This window comes from Amblyomma mixtum, chromosome 1, assembly GCF_055824585.1.
Source record: "Amblyomma mixtum isolate Tamu chromosome 1, ASM5582458v1, whole genome shotgun sequence".
NCBI classification, from domain to species: Eukaryota; Metazoa; Arthropoda; class Arachnida; order Ixodida; family Ixodidae; genus Amblyomma; species Amblyomma mixtum.
This window is the reverse complement of record NC_143012.1, coordinates 216,420,638-216,438,042: the sequence shown is the minus strand read 5'-3', so window position 1 is coordinate 216,438,042 and position 17,405 is coordinate 216,420,638. Positions and strand designations below refer to the sequence as shown.

General features: G+C 48.5%; 1 protein-coding gene across 2 annotated transcripts in view; it reads left to right on the top strand.

Moving 5' to 3' along the window:
- Positions 1–17,405, top strand: part of Gycbeta100B (guanylate cyclase soluble subunit beta-1-like) — a 90,784-nt gene that overhangs the window by 72,822 nt on the left and 557 nt on the right. For both annotated transcript variants that reach the window (XM_089563304.1, XM_089563307.1), the window contains exons 3-9: positions 804–904; positions 1,470–1,744; positions 10,844–11,128; positions 11,806–12,218; positions 13,953–14,190; positions 14,807–14,947; positions 15,974–16,131. In XM_089563304.1, coding sequence (XP_089419430.1) covers positions 804–904; positions 1,470–1,744; positions 10,844–11,128; positions 11,806–12,218; positions 13,953–14,190; positions 14,807–14,947; positions 15,974–16,131 — 1,611 coding nt within the window. The remainder of the gene's footprint in view (positions 1–803; positions 905–1,469; positions 1,745–10,843; positions 11,129–11,805; positions 12,219–13,952; positions 14,191–14,806; positions 14,948–15,973; positions 16,132–17,405) is intronic.

The window sequence follows — 17,405 nt, the reverse complement described above, 5'->3', positions numbered from 1 at the left end:
TTTTATTCTCGCTTTTTCGTGGCTTGTTCGCAATTCCACACGGAAAACAAACGGCAACCTGACTTGCATACGATTGCGCGCCCCAAGAAAACACCTGTAAGTGACTCATTTGTATCGCTATACGCCGTTCATCTTGTCCCTGTTTCCTTTGACGTCTCACCAGTTCCCCATTTGGTACAATCTTTCTTCTTCCCTGATGTTCGGCTTCTTTGGGGTGAAATACTTGGGAAAATATTTCTTTAACCTCACCTCGTGGGGGCCAAGGATATTATGCAGTTGAATACAACTTAGGTCTGCAGTGATCACCACACTGAATTTCTTTGTGACAAAAGGTAGTGCGCTGTTAAAATTTTCTTCTTACCTAAACACGAAGCTGACCCTTAGAAGAAACTATAAGCTCAAGAATTTTGATGTCTCTGGTTTCTTCGTTCCAGACAAGTATCAAAAAGCTGGTTTGGGTTGGTCAGCGGACTAATGCAGGACACCGGGGATCAAGGCCCACTGTTACCAACTGTTTTTTTTTTTTAGTTGCACCCTGCTATAGCCATGAAGCTATACCCAACCTGTCCTTGTAACATGACTATCAATCATTATTATCAAATCCCCCTTGCGCCTACAAACTCTCTCTCGTATGCTAAGAACATAAGGAATGGAATCCTCGTCAGAGCGCAGGGTGACTTCCGATTTCTCACCGGGCAGGCGAGGCTTCGTTCTCATTGTTCCAGCAACAGAGTTCGTAAACACTGCAGCGGCGAGCCTTGCAGTATTTGTTCGCCCAAGCAATGCGATACGTTCCTTTGCAGGCGGGAAGCAGAGATCGAGATGGAGGGTCAATTCCTGGTCCGGCTTGTGTACGACGACGAGATCACCTACAGCCTGGTCCTGGCGGCTGAGAAGGTCCTCGGTCAGTCTCTGTCCCACTCTCCTTCCTTCATCTGCTGTCTCAATAGCTCTGTTTCCGTTAAATTAACTCTTCGTCTGCGCTTCTGGCGGAGTTGTTTAATTCTGGTTTTCGTGGCACCGCAAAGTTGTGTAATGCTAAGATATTATTTGCTCACGCCACTGCCTATTAGTACCGTCGGATAGAATTTTTTCCCGGTGTGGGAACAAGGTCTACACTGTTCCGACAGGGTCTTGGATGCTTGATTTGGCTATCTCCATGTTACGCCCCAGGTATGGGAGCCCACCCAAAACGCCCACTTGAAGTGCTATTAGTGCTGTACCATTTAGGTCATGCACGACGGGAACATCAAGAATTCTCGCAGGCTGTGAGCCATAACGAGTTGAGTGCCAGTCCTCCCCTACGTGAGACAACATGATCGTCTCGTCTGTCTTGTCCATGGTTACTGCCTGTCGCTAGAGAGGATAAGTGGCGCATACAAAAAGAAATGGCCTGCACCATCTCTCTACAGTGACGTCTTTTGTTAGTGAGAAGGAATACGTCGCCGTGGATGCGTGTTACACTGCAGGCACTCCGGCCGAGGAGATCCTGGAGATGTTCGGGCGCATGTTCTTCGACTTCTGCCAGGAGTCCGGCTACGACAAGATCCTGCAGGTGCTGGGAGCCACGCCCCGCGACTTCCTGCAGAACCTGGACGCCCTGCACGACCACCTGGCCACCATCTACCCGGGCATGCGGGCGCCCTCCTTCCGCTGCACCGAGCGGCCCGGAGACGGCGCCCTGCTCCTGCACTACTACTCCGAGAGGGAGGGACTGGAGCCCATCGTCATCGGCATCGTCAAGGTGCGCATGCTCATTGCGCTTCGGCACTGTGCACCGTCCCATAAGTGGAGGTGACGCCGGATGGAAGCAAAACTGCTGACACTGGTCAAGTCAACGAAAGATTAGGACGTTTCGTAGTCCTTGTGGGCTTCCTTTTCACACGGGGTGGGCTATAACTGCAGACACAACATAAAAGAACCGTTAACCGCTAAAAGCAGCCCATCATCCGCAAGGCGCTGTATTAAACTTCGCTAGTCAAGCCAATCACCGCCGGAAACTAAATAAACATTTAAATGTTTCTTTCTGTTTATCCAGTGGTGCGCAAATTCACGAAAAGGCGGCCAGGCAAGGAAAAGAAAATATAAACCGTCCACTGGGGCGGTGGAGGGCTGAGGGATGAGGATGAAAAACAATGGTGTAGATGGCACCTTGAGGTATCAGGCGGCATAATCTTTAGGGCGACATAACCGAATATCCTCTTATTCGATTCGCTGAACGAATCAAATAGCGAACATTCGAAATTACTCGAAACTGATCGAATTCGTTCTCAAATTATCAAATATTTTTCTCATAGTTGGCGAAGAGTTCCGATAAGGCGCACTGTAGTTTGTTTGTTTTTTACTTTTTCGAAGTAAAACCCACCCCGACGTTGCACAGCATGATGCCGCGATCGGTCTGTGCTGGAAAGAGGGTTCGGCGCCGAGATGCTGTCGATTCGTGGGGCGGCGCGCTAACAATCATAGCCATAAGCATAATCATATACATAATCATAATTCTTGACAAAAGCATTTTTCAGCGGGAAAGAGTGTATATGAACGCAATTTTTTTCATGTATTGTAAGGTTTCGCTATAACAATCAATATATCCGCAGATCTCCCGTCCACAGGCTTGCATTCTTTTTTTTTTTATATTAACGTTTTTGCTATCGTCAAAAGCGTTCCCCATCGGTTTTCTGCGGTTGTCTTAACTGCTCGATGCGAGCGATGGAAAAACGTTAAAAGGAAGGTTTTGCTACGCGTCGAAAGAGTGGACTAATACATTCAATATTTCCTTAGCAGTAACTTACAATTTTTTAATATTCAAAATTTTTGCCCCAACAATGATGGACATATAAGCTTCAAGAGTGAGTGATGCGACAAGGTTTAGCCAGGTTTAGCAAACCCTGCCTTCATGCCCGATATCGAAGGAAGAGGGGAAAGGGGGGGGGGGGGGGGGCATGCAAATATTTTTTTAATCAATATTCCGACAGCGTCTAAATGTGGCGGTGAACACACACACAAACACACCTATACAGCGCCGATCCTTCTTGTTTGCGGCGCCGCCGCCGCAGCTTGGCGTCGATTTTGTGAAAATCGTCAATATATTCGGCTCCTTCTAGCCATGGTGACATGGCAAGGTAGTTTTGCAAGGAGGGGTCGCATTTATTTCCATAGTGTGCAAAACTGCTCGTGTCATGGTCTCTGTTGCGTTCGCTTCAGTTTTCTGTAAATATAAAGTTCAACGTTAAATGCCACCTTAGTTCTCCTCGTAAACGGCTCATGCAGCATTTCGACTTTCTGTCTAAACTTTCCCGATTAGTCATAAGAGACTCATACCTACCCACGACTGCCCTATAGGGTACATCGCCGAAGGCGTCTAGCCACTGCACGATGCATTGTCTTCCTTTGTGCTCCAAATCTACATCAGACACCTACAGCTGCCACTGCGGGGTTACGGCACGTCGCTGCTGAGCAAGAGATCATATAGCAAATCCGCCGCCGTCGTCGTCAGCGTCGTCACCGCGGTGCGAGAAAAATCGGCATGGGTCCTACAAGCCTCATCGGTGGCAGCACCGCCCATATCGCAGGGCAGAGGCGCATCGCTTTGCCTGCTCACCGTCGCGGAAGGAGTGGTATGAGGACTCCCAGGGATCTATGAATGCAAAGTCGGGAAGAACTAATTCCGAATATATGGGCATTAACCCATTAACTATATCGCATCATATCCTGAAGTGTCCCCTACAGTTTTTGAACAAGGATGCACAAAAGTGAAGCGGTGTGGCTTCTCTGCTTGTTCACTGCAGCGACGGCGCCTGGGGGCAACCACCACATAGTCCACTTCGTCTTCATTTTCTTTCCCCGAGCACGAAATGAGAGCCGATACCCCGGCCTTTCCTGGGCAGACGATGCGCCCTCGAACGAAAAGTGCGCTCGTTTCTATTCGAGGTTTGCAAACATCATTTCTCTCGGCGGCGGTGGCTGCTTACAGCGAACCGGTTTGGCGCGCTGCTGAACGCTGCAAGGGCGGGAAGAGAACCGAGCCGTGACCCTGCGGCAGCGACTTCGCTTTCACAGTGCGCGCCTCTGGGACGCGTTAAGGGACGGTTGTGGACGCTGTGCTCCTCGCGGAAGTCGGCTGAAATTGCATCGTCCGCCCAATTTTCTTTTCGAAGGTCGTCGAGTTAGAAGCAGGAGCGACAGGAGGAGCGTTGTCTGCGCTACTGTGGCACGCTGGTAGTACAGGCGAACGTAGCTTCTTCGGCGCCTGTGTGTCGCGCATCCAGATTCATTGAAAGCTTCGCTAGCTCGCTCTCATCAAAGACGCGGTGTCCTCGTGGATTTTTAAAACGAATTTCACCGAAATAAGAGCGAAGTGAGTGCGATAAAAGTTGGTAGAGTTTTAACATAGTTAAACCGAGTAGGTGTACAAAAGCATGTGCTTATAGCCTGGTTGGCTCATGATTTTGCTTTGCTAGGTCGTTGACACTTCTGGCGACGGTATTACACTCAGGATAAGCTGTTGTCGAGGTTAAGCTGATCTGATCTCTTTTCTCCGCAGATGGAAGACAACAATGGGCAATGCACAGTGGGAGAGTGTGTTGTAGTTTAACACGAGGCGTGACTGGCTGCGGCGATATCCTAGAGCTCTCGCGCAGCGGCCTGCGAAGCTGATCCGTTCGCGCCGCTGCGGGTTCGACTCCCACTCGTGGATATTTATTTGATTTCCAAATTATGTACATACGTACGCAGATGACAAGATTCTTGGTCGATGTTGGTGAGCGTATGAGTGTTTTTGGACTACCATAAACCTGGTACTGCGAGTTTTTGAGATAGATTCGCGCAGGTACGAATAAGGAAGAAAAAAAAAACAAGATATATGCTTTCCGTTCTACCTTTGCTTTGTCTGTGTTTCTCTAACATTGGTGCTATGCTTCTTTGCATAGAAACCCAGCAACATGTCGTATTATGACGCGTGTATATGTACATTCTAACGAAGACCATATTCGTGTTCTCCCCAGGTGCGGGAGTTTGCCGGGCTTCTCGCCATTCAGACTCGACATTTATGTTATGGAACTTAAAAAGCTGCCTTATCGAAATACAAATTTGAAATCAGACGCAAATGTACCCTCATTTTCGCGTGTATAAAAGCAGAGAAATTCAAGCAAGATCCCTCAAGCAGTTAGGGTTGCCCCCCCCCCCCCCCCCCCCAACTTAGCTGTTTTTCTAGGTATGCTAATAATTTAACCCTGATGCTTCACTAGCGACTGGCACCATCACCAGCACAGTAGGAAAATTTTTCAGTGTGCCCGACTACCCGCTTCACCTGCTCGTTACAGATAAAATGATGGCCAATACGCGACAAATGAGAGCTGCTCAGGACGAGACGATAAATGGGCCGCTGAATTCGCGGCCAAGTTCCCCTTATGTACCGGTTGTTCCCTGAACAATGTGCGAAAATACGTTGTCGCTCATAACAATATCTAGCTCAGTGACCCTAAACTGGCTTACTTTTTCGCAGTGCCTTATGGCATTTGCGAGTTGAGAATTTTTGGATGTGGGCTCCTCGGCCAACAATAGGTTGGATGTCCATATGGAACGGTCAGGCTTATGTCCCGATAAAAAGTGCCTGTGGCCGCGCCTGTCGATGGAAGTGCTCAGAAGAGTTTGAAGGGTGGCAATTCTGCAGGCTTCCACTATCAAGCTAGAACAGCTGTAGTATTCAGAAAATGAGCCGTGTACCGGCGTTTAAGTCGCTTGTGAAACGGCGGTCGGGAAGTGATTGGCTTTCCTTAGAAAACTCCCCTTTACGCTTTTGCAGACCATAGGAATTAATTGCACCGGTCGAAGGATGAGTTGCTTCGTATCCAATATACGAGTATAGGTCCGATATGAACGGCAACATGCTATCTACATTTAAGCAATGATTGCTCTGTACGTGATTGATTAAAAAGACTAGCGCAGTAGACTGGGACAAAGGGATAGAAACAGACAGGACGAGCGCTATTGTCCCATTCTATTGTGCTAGTCTTTTTAATCAGTCATGAACCACCAACTATAGCCCCGCATTCTGCCTTGACTACTCCATATGTATGGTTGATAAGCACAATTTGTCATTTGTTAAGACTGCTTACCTGTGAAAAAATAATTCCCATTTGATGTTTCAACCCTTTAATGCCAAAATTATGAAGTAAATAAAGAAAACAATCAAAGCCATGATGTTAGTTAACGTTCTTAGATTCGAAAGCTCATTGAAAAATTTTATTAGCGCCGCTAAAATTTGAGCAATCGGCATGTCGCCAGTTACCAACAATTAGCCCTTTGTGCATTTTATGCACGTAGTCCGAGTGATTTGAAAGAACAAAACGAAGACCTCGTACTAGTTCGGAGACCCATAGAGAGTGTATCATTTTTTATGTAACAAATGCCTTCTTACTTTCCCCTCAGCATCTGTCAGCAAAAGGACAGACGAGGAATTTTCGGACGCTGGCTGGAGGCCGCCCATTCCGGCAGTCCATTCCGGCGGCGGTCAACTTCGATTAAACAGCTACATAATGTAGACTAGGAGATTGCGGCCTACAACAAACGTCGAGCCTATATCAGATGCAGAAACAACTAAGTACAGCCGGCCAAATCTTTCGCTGGCGTGCGTGACGGCCGCGTTTTCCGTGCTCCTGCAGCTTATGACGGAGCAAACTTTCGAAAATATGAAATCGAAACCCGTGCTTAAATATTGAGCTTTTCGAAAGTCTGCTTCGTCGCAAAGCGCAGGAGTGCATAAAAAGCGGCCGCCGCGCACGCCAGCTAAAGATTTTGCCGGCTGTACATTCGCTTTCTATGACCCTCCGTTTTATATAGCAGCGTTCATATATAGCAGACTGAGTGTTCATAGTGATTTTGCGTGAGGTAACCCAAAATTCCTCCCTTCAAGCCCTTTTTTTTCTCTGGAGTAGCATGAAAACTCCGTCAATTTGGAATAAGTGATTCAAAACTTAGGTTCTTAAAACTCCTTAAAACGTCGTGCAAATTCTCTTTTCGCCACATTTAACCGCTCAAATTTCCTGAAGGCGGCAAAGTTCCCCGAATGAAACGTCAGTGCGTGTCAACGCAGACCCATGCTACTTCTTGCTTTCTTTATAGCTCGCGCTCATCTAATGTTCGCAGGCTTCGTCTACATCAGGGCAGAAAAAGGGTGCGGAGAGTAGGGTCAGCAGGAGGAGCATACCTCTCGCTTGTAACACCAGATTGAGGGAAAGAAGAATGGGGGGAGAGAGAGAGAAGGGCATACGTATAACCCTGAATGAACGCACGAATATGCCTCTAACCCCTTGACCCCCTCACCCTGATAAGCGTGGATCTGGAAGGGTTGCTAAAATGAAGGCTTTTTTTTTCTCTCTCTCTCTCACTCTCTCTTTTTCTCATCGTCGAGTTCTCAGCGCATCCTCTCCACTGGTCGGTCGCGAACGGTTGCTGAACCACGTCGGGAACAGAGAGAGCATTCCGCTCGATGATTCAACCTGTCTGAGCTGCCAGAGTCGCCATTCAATCTCGTCGCCGCGTATACGTGGTTCGCGCGAAAGTATTCCGTTCAGCGGTTCGTTCACCTTCCCGCGGGCGAATGTAGAGGGGTTGCGTACATACACGAATAATCTCTCCATTCGGCGAGCTTTCCTCGTGGTAAGCGCGGCGCTGCACAAGTACAGGTATTCGCGGTCGTCATTCGCGTCGGAGATGTCCTTTTCTTTTCTTTTAAGGCGGAAGCCTTTAATGCCTCATCGTTGTAAGCAGGAGTTGTCGACAGAAAATGTCACGCTTTTCAATTGGTCGAAATGCTCGTGACGTCACAGTGCGCGAATTTCAAATGGGGCCAATTGTACTTTGGCTAGTAACCATGCAACCAATCAAAGGGATCGTATAGTGATGCTCCAACTAAGTTAGACTGAGTTTAGTTAATTGCTTAATTAATCAATTAGCCTAATTAAGATAGAGGAGAATGAAGAGGTCAGAAGAAAGAGGAAAAGAAAGACGCGCGCCGCAGCGACAACAGCGTCCGCGGAAGGAGACGCTGCTGAAAAAAAACATAAGTACGAAGCCGCGTTCGCTCCACCACCACGCACTTCCCCACTCAGTTCGACGTTGCTCGTTTCATATACGTTGTGTCGAACATCCTAGACAGTTCCAACAATTGACAGGTGAATGACAGAACACGATGGATAGAAATACAATAATATAAATATGAAATAGCCTAATTAACCTTTCTAGTTAGACCGCATAAATCAATAAAACCGAGAACGAAATTGGTCGAGTTGGGGAATCGAACCAGGGTCTCCGGATTGCGATACGAGCACGCTAGCCACTCCGTAATGCCAGCTGAATGGTTTGGAATGAACAAAGGCGCGTCTAGCTAATACGGCGTCTTCGTTCACTCCCATCTTCCCCCTTTCCCTTACGGCGAGGTGCAGGTGTCCACCCAGATATGCGAGAGATACATTTCCTTTCCTCAAAAAATAAATTTACCGTCCAGCAAGGCGTACAGCCGAATTGGCGATGGCGTTCTGTGGACTCCCTGGCAGCGTTGCAAGACGCTGTCGCGTTCCACTCTTACAGCCGAAGCTTAACATGTTAACCACACATCAGTAACACACGCAGACAGCCAATGGACTCGTCATTCGCTGGCAGCACTTGAATCATCATTCACAACCACATTCGTGACAGAATGCTGTACTAAGGCTTTCGCCTTGCACCACTTTAGTCGCCAAAGTGACTCCTAATTTTTTTTATTACTTTCGCGGATTTTGATCGGCTAGGCAACGCGCTACTTTTGACTAGCGCAAGATTTCCCGTCGACAGGTGTGACAGGCTCGAAAAGCAGTGGAGAACCTACTGCTCGTTCTATGGGGGTTGTATGACGTTCCCTTTGAAAACGAAAAAAAAATGATTTGTGGACATCCGAAATTCTTTTCTGAGGGTCCATCCGTTTGATATGTTTGTTATTTTTCGACAAGCTACCGGTGACTGCGGCCTGCTCTGTAACTCTTACTGGTGGGCTGCTCTTTGTATATAGCCAGGGACTGGATGATCAGCTACCGGCGATTTATTTTTTGCAGTAAGCGAGTCATGAAAATTCGTGTTCGAACACCGTTTATGCAGGGCAAGTTTAGAGCTAATCAGTGTCCGGTATGAGCGTATACGTATACGCTCATACGTATACGTATACGTATGAGCGTATACGTATACGCGTAAGTTACGAACCAACATTCATTACTGCGCGAAACATCCCCTTTCCGTGCAGACGTTCCGCCCCTTACTGCAATATAAACTCGCGCGATTTGATTACTGAGCGCATTGCGCGATTGCAGGTCCACCAGAACAACACTTTCTCATAGGCAAGTTGGTAGGCCATATAGTGAAGCAACAGCGCCGAAAACACAGCGAACAAAAACAAGACAATAATACTGTGTTCATTTTAGTCGAGGGTTGGACGGCACATCATCTTGTCAGAAATCATGGTTGATGATGTTCACTTATCAGTGACCAGTGAAGTTCATCAACTGTGTTCATTCTACGTCAACAGCGTGTCAAGGACCGGGCGGAACGGAGACACAGACATGCAGTCTCCGTATACTGTCTGACGCGCTGTTGACGCGCAATGAATACAAAACTCGTGCAAATTTAAATAATACTGAGTCCATTTCTTTTTCTCATTCTTATCCGTTGTAGTACTTTTTCAAAGTACGTTCACCCCAACCTGTAATAAAGCTGAGCTCAAGAGCGCGACACGTTAGGCATCCTAAGTCGTCAATAATGGGTAGTGGCAATAATAGCTCATGTTCATGATGTTTCTGCGTAGTTCAAGACGAAGCATGGAGCTGTTGGACATACCGTACACGAATAATCACCTCTTCTTTAACGCAGAATCCACGTCTAACGGAATACTCTGCTATGTAGCGAAAAAAAAATGTTATTTTCGTTACTCGCGCTTCAGTTTTGTTGCGGTTAGTCACCCGCTTTGAGAACAAACCTGCAGCGTGAACATTCGACTGCCGAGTAGGGCGACCGGTAGAGTAAGCGATAGATAAATCGGCATGTCACTCAATCAACCAACGAACAAAACATTGAAGGAATCAATCAAAAAAGTTATCAATTCAACGGATCAACGAACCGACCAACAAAAAATCGGCCAGCCATTGAAAGTTCAAAACTAATCAAGTAGTCACTCAGGAAGTCGATTCGTCAACCAATCAAACAGCCACTTGACTCTTAATAACGAACCAGTCAATCAATAATTAAGTCAAACAAAACACCCAATAAATCAACCAATTCAAACCGTCATCATTATCAGCCTGACTACGCCTATCTGCAGGGCAAAGGCCTCTCGCATGTCTCTCCAATTAACCCTGTCTTATGCCAGCTGCACCCACCGTATCCCCGCAAACGTCTTAATCTCATGCAACCACCTAACTTTCCGGCGCCCCCTGCTACGCTTGCCTTCTCTTGTCTTCGCATTACATGTCCTGCCCAAGCCCATTTCTTCCTCTTGATTTCGACTAGGATGTCATTAATTCGCTCTTGTTCTCTCACCCACTACGCCCGCTTCTGGTCTCGTAACGCTTCAGCTATAACGCTTCAGCTTTTTCGTTCCATAGCTCGCTACGTCGCCCTCAACTTAAGCTGAACCCTTTTCGTTAGCCTCCACGTTTCTGCCCCGTAGGTGAGTGCGCGTAAGTCCCGGTAAGTATAAGTAAGTACCGGTAACCGTCACTAAGTCACCAAACTAACCACGCAACAACTAAGTCAATCGAACAGCCATGCCTATCAGTCAGTCGACCATGCAGCAGTCGATGCCGTATGATACACCACGCAGGCGGTGGCCAGCAAGCTGCACCACACCGAGGTGCACGTGGAGCAGCTGCTGGGCAAGGAGGACGGCCTGGACCACGTGCAGTTCGCCATCCGCGAGACGGGCCAGCGGGTGCGCACGCCGGAGCCCGAGCTGGAGGACTTCCTGGACGCCGAGTCGCTGCAGGAGAAGAAGATCAGCCCGGCCACCTTCTGCCGCGCCTTCCCCTTCCACGTCATGTTCGACCGGAACCTGAACGTCGTGCAGGCCGGCACATCGGTCACCCGTGTGCTGCCCACGCTGGCACAGGTATACTTATTCACTCCGGCGGCCATTGCATCTAGGGCACAGATGGAAAGAGACGTGTGCACCAAAGTTTTCAGATGTGCATACCCCAGCAGCACTGCTAATTGACAAAGGCCAGTTCTACAAAGGACCAGAGTGAAACCATGCATTTGCAATGTTGGGCCGATTACATGTGCTGCTTGCTTGTTTAACGTAGGAGTTGGCTCTCATAAAATTGGTCTGTAGACAGTCTATAGACTTCTTATTGACTCTATTGACTTCCTATAGATATTACTTTTCATCTATTAATAGTCTATAGACTGTCTATAGAGAAAAGTCTACTAAAAGTGTATGGCCATATATCTATAGATTGTCTATAGACTATCTATGTCATTTGCATTGCCTATAGACTTTTGTCTATAGACAGTCTATAGACTTTATAGACAGGAGTCTATAGACACTCTATACACTGTCTAAAACTTTTTTCGTAAGGGGGTATTCGGGAAACTCTCTTTTTATGCGGCCCATTTTTAAGCCGGTTTTACTTTTCTTGCTGCCGCTTTTGCATCCTTGAACAATTTCAGGCAGTGTTCTTCAGAGAGAGTCGAATGGTTCTTGTGTAAACTGAGACACCCATGTTTACGCAGGTCCATCATTAGCGGCGTCTTGGTGCTGCATAATTCACGTTCCTTCCACCGCAGGAGAACAGCCGCATCTCGGACTTCATGGAGCTGGTGCGGCCGCACATGGAGCTCACGTTCGACAACATCCTGGCGCACATCAACACGGTGTACGTGCTCCGCACCCGCTCCGCAGCGGGAGGCGGGTCGGCGGAGCGTGCCACGCGCATGCGCCTCAAGGGCCAGATGCTGTACGTGCCGGAGACCGAGCTCATGCTGTTCCTGTGCTCGCCGAGCGTGCTCAACCTGGACGACCTGAACCGGAGGGGCCTCTACCTCAGCGACATCCCGCTGCACGACGCCACGCGGGACCTCGTGCTGCTCTCGGAGCAGTTCGAGGCCGAGTACAAGCTCACCAAGAACCTCGAGATACTCACCGACAAGCTGCAGCAGACGTACCGGGAGCTCGAGGACGAGAAGAAGAAGACCGACAGGTGGGCTTGCCGTCTGCCTAGGTGTGACGTCATCAAAGAGGACATGTTCTCCACAGTTCTATTGATGAGGGAGGAACAAAGAGCGAAGAGAAAGGCGTGCAGAAATAGAAAGGTTTGGTTTAGTTTATGGGGTTTAACGTCCCAAAGCGACTCAGGCTATGAGGGACACCGTAGTGGAGGGCTCCGGAAATTTCGACCACCTGGGGTTCTTTAACGTGCACTGACATCGCACAGTACACGGGCCTCTAGAATTTCTCCTCCAAAGAAATTCAACCGCCGCGGCCGGGATCGAACCCCCGTCTTTCGGGTCAGCAGTCGAGCACCATAACCACTGAGCCACCGCGGCGGGATAAAAGAACCGACGATTGAGCGGTGGGAGGATATAGTGTCCAGCTCAGACCCGAAAGCTCAGCAGGCGCTGACCAAAAGAGCTGGAGCGGATGCATGATGCAGTGGACTCCCGGAATATGGGGACCGACTGCCAATTCCAGCCCCAATTAAAATATTTTCGTCGTCATCATGGCTACGCTACACATGGAAAACAATCGGCACCTCCGCTGACATGAGGCGTATCTGTAGCCGTTGTAATTTCGAAAGAGTAACAAAGGCTAGCGTTTTGTGGAAAGCGCTTTGCAGAGTATGTTGGTACGTCACCAACATGTCGTTTTGGCGCTACAGGAGAACCCGGATATATAGAAATCGAAGGGGCCCGCGAAATAATTCCATATATCAAAAAATGGCAATTATTAAGCTTTTGCGTAATCTGGAAGAAAGAGCACACTGTACCCACGCTAGTTACACGTTCTTGCTACAACGGGTTACGCACCGGCGTGCTGGTAACGCACCGCTTTCTGTAGAGCGCTGCTAGGCATAACCTGCTTCACATCGTAGCCGCAGCGGACGGTGCTTTGGAGCTAGCCACTGCCTATCATAAGATGTATAATCTTTTTAACAGTAAACTATAAATAGAATAATCTCATTGAAACTGAGGTACAGTTGGTTTCAGCCACGCCTTCGGCAGCGAAGCAGGCCAGGCGAGACCACCACAGTGGTTTAGCTAGGTTGGTTTCACCGCATGAGGAGATGCGGTGAAGAAAAATGAGTACAAAAGACCGAAATTCACCCTCAAATACACCTCACGTGCACCTCGTCACGCGATTTTACAGCGCCCTAGCTCGAAGCATGTGCTTAAGGCTGCGCAGCCGGTCCGTTTCCACACGCGAAAAATGTTCGAAGGATGCCGTTAGGAGGATTGCCACTTGCAGGAGTGCGGTGCACAGTTCGATATATTGAATGCTCCGCTGATTTCAAGTTTGATGTTCGCGAACAACAGTGCTATGCTTTTGCATGGGATTTTCAAGGTGATGTTCTGACTATTCGATATAAACAACAACTCGATATATCCGGTATCAACTGTAAAGCACTCTTGAATAGGCTAGCCACAGCGCGTTATATCGCTCTTTTACGCAGTAAGGCTGCGAACAAATCACGAACTTTTTTAAACCTCATAACCGGTTTCCAGAACCTCATAACCGATCTTATGCCGGTCCTACGAAGCTAACAACCTCGCGACCCGACCTAGCTAACGGACGCCAAAACTGGTTTGGATCACATAAACTTCTGGAGTGTCTCGTAAACGCACATTTATGACCAGTTTTATAGAGCGCAGCGAAGCCCATTTTGTAGAGTGCTGCTTAAGAGACGTGTTTTTTTTTTCTTCCCCTCCTCCGCAAGGCTGCTATACTCCATCCTGCCGCCGTCGGTCGCCAACGAGCTCCGCCACCATCGGCCCGTGGCTGCCAAGAAGTACGACTGCGTCACCATCCTATTCAGCGGCATTGTCGGCTTCAGCGCCTACTGCGCCCAACACTCCGACTCCAAGGGGGCCATGAAGATAGTCAAGCTGCTGAACGACATCTACACAACGTTCGACGTCCTCACCGATCCCAAGAAGAACCCCAACGTGTATAAGGTGAGCAATACCTCACGTCACGTATGCCTTTTCATTCGGTGTTAACATCTAGCTACGCTGATTATTTTGGTATCAACGCGACGAGCACGAAATACGCAGCAAGAGATGTGGCAGGGGCAGATTTTTGGAATGGGGGACGAGTGGTATGAGCAAGAAATTTCCTAGTAAACAGCAGCGCTGGCCAACTTTTTCTTTTTTGCGAAGACCGCTCGGAAAGTGTAGTATGCATGCGGAACCCCCCCCCCCCCCCCCTCCTCGCTCCCTCAAGTGTCGCCGCGGCTTGGCTCATGAATAGCCAGTGTACAACAGAAAGTCAGCAGACGTCAAGCTGGACGTCAACATGTTAATTAATATCTTCAATGCTTCGATCAAACTTTCATATTTCTCCGCGAGTTCTTATTTCCTTCCTAAGCCAATGCAGGGCACCGCATTTAGAAATCCCTTATACAACCTCAAAGATGACAAAATAGCTCACAATTCGCTTTATCTTGTGTGGACCATGTGTCATGTGAAGTATAAATTAGGTAACGAAAGGCACCTTCGAAGGAAGCCATGCTGCCTTCTCGCCGCTCACGGTGATGTACCGGATGAGGTTCTACAACTCCATTACTCGCAGGTGGAGACCATCGGTGACAAGTACATGGCGGTGAGCGGTCTTCCCGAGCCCTGCGAGAGCCACGCGCGATGCATCGGCCGCCTGGCGCTCGACATCATGGACCTTTGCAAGCAGGTCAAGATGAACGATGACCAGAGCGTGGTGAGGGAGAGACGCCACAGAGGCCACCTTCCGCCCTCTCCTACATAGAATAGTAGCTTCCTAAGCGGCACAAACAAACCGTTCGTTTCCGCGATAAATTAAGCCATCCACACAAGTAAGTCGCTCCTTGACTTCTTGTGGAACATGACACCTTCACAAACTTCGCTCATTTTTGAGAGGCCAAGGCTTCTTGTCTGTGAAACTAATCTAATGCGCCAGTCCAGGCGAACAGAATAGGAACCCAAAAAATCTCGACATTCACCGTTTTTCTAACTCATGCATTTTGTTATGCGCTGTAAGCGCGAATGGCGTGCCTCCCACCGTTTCGTGCGAAAGCCCTAGACTTCCCTAGTAAACCGGGAAAAGCCGATGGGTCTCTGAAGCTTCGACCTTTGACCCTCGATCTTTGAGATGAAATGACTTGGATATGGTGTGGGTTGGGGGAGGTCACGTGGTAAGTTTAAAATAAATTGTATTGGAGATCTGGTGGTTAAGGCAGTGTTTAGGCAGTAGTCAAGGTAATTTGAAACTAAGTGCATTCGCAGGTCATACTCGGTTCAACGGCATTAAAACTCTGTCATTTCATTCTCTTCCTGGCCGCGTCACATGTATTCGCGCCTCAAGTTTCACAGTCCCGAATCCACTCCAGCTCGCCTACATTTCGTTTTTGTTAAACAAAGGTGCTTTCTTCCGTCTGATTAGAGTGTTATTTCCCCAACAGACATTGGCCTTGTTGTTACAGCTACACAGCACAATTCTGAAACTTTTTTTTTCTCCTAAGAAAGTACAATTGTGGACAGAAGCACTTTAGACTGGGTGAGTTTGTTCATGACAGAGTTCGAAGAAAATAGCGCGGAAACGGAAAAGAAACACGTTCAGACGCAACCACGAGCTGCGTCGTAGGTGTCAGCCCCGTGTCAGCGCTTTAGTGCCGCCTGTCCCCCCTCGTCCCCGTCTGTTTCTGCTCTGTTCTTCTCGAGTCCGAGACAGTCCCGATCGACACGGCGCTCTTCCTTCTGTTGGCAGCAAGTGACCATCGGCATCCACTCGGGGGAGGTGGTGACCGGGGTGATCGGGAAGCGGATGCCCCGTTACTGCCTCTTCGGCAACACCGTCAACCTCACCAGCCGGACGGAGACCACGGGCGAGAAGGGCCGCATCAACGTCTCCGAGGACGCCTACCGGTACGCGCACCAGTGTGTAGCAATTTGGTGGATACCATTATCGTATGACGCTACAGTCTGCCTTTGCAGCCGCAATTTCGAACCCGCATACAAAACAATTCTGGACAAAAGCATTTTTGAGCGGGAAACTGTTTATGCAAACAATTTTTTCATAAAATGTAAGATTTCACTATAACAATCAATGGACACAGCCGCGGCAGCCGCGTTTCCATGGAGGCGAAACGCAAAAGGCGGTCGTGTGTTGTGTGTTGTGCGATATGCACGTTAACATACAGGTGGTCGAAATTATCCCTGAGACCTCCACTACGGCACATATATTTCCCTCTTTCTTCTTTCACTCTCGCCTTTTCCCCCTCACTTATGGTGCGGTTTAGGCGTCCACCAAGAGATGTGAGACAGTTACTGCGCCGTTTCCTTTCTTCAAAAACTACAAATGGTATTATTCCTTAATAACACAGAGAGCGCGCTTGTCACGAACTTGTACGTAAGCTGCTTTTGGCAGCTCATGTGCTTTCAGGTGTACGAATGTAAATAGATAGATTTCCAAAAGAACTCGCTGTACGCCACCGCGTAGCCAGAGGCGCTGCTTGCAAGTCCAAAGTACGCTTGTCTTGACAATGGAGAATCCTGTATACGTCAAGGGTGGAGGAATCCCATACTTCCCCACCCTCTCCTCACGAGACGAAACGACAGCGATGGCTGCGCCACATCTCACCCGCCTTCCCCATGAGCACACTGACTTTCAACCGGACGGGGTAAACTTCTTATTGAAATAAATAAATTCTTTACATCATCATCAACCCACACACGCCTGGATCACGTGATGACAGATATATCGCTTACTTGAAACCTGCATGCCCATGTTGCACTCCTGTGAACACGCTCTATGCTACATGTCCCCGAAGTGGAAGAACATGCACTGACTCTACTTGACATCAGAAAGCGCAAACTTGTCTTCGACCACCACACACTCAACCGCCTTGACCTCCGCTTTCATGTAGGTGGCGCCAACCTTGGCGTTACAGCACGCACACACATTTTAGTGCTGTCTACATGCCCCGCAGTCACTTGATTGATTGCCACGCAACCCCCCCCGTGTTGGGAAAAAAATGGCTGTGGGTTAGCTTGGTTAAGCACGGTAATTGCGAAAGCAATATCCGTAGCTATAGGCCATGGTTCAGCTGGTAGTGTAGCTGGTGGTGGTGCTTGTTGTTAGACTTGTGGCGATGCATCAGTTATACAATCCAATTCAATCCAATATGCTAATTTGGTAG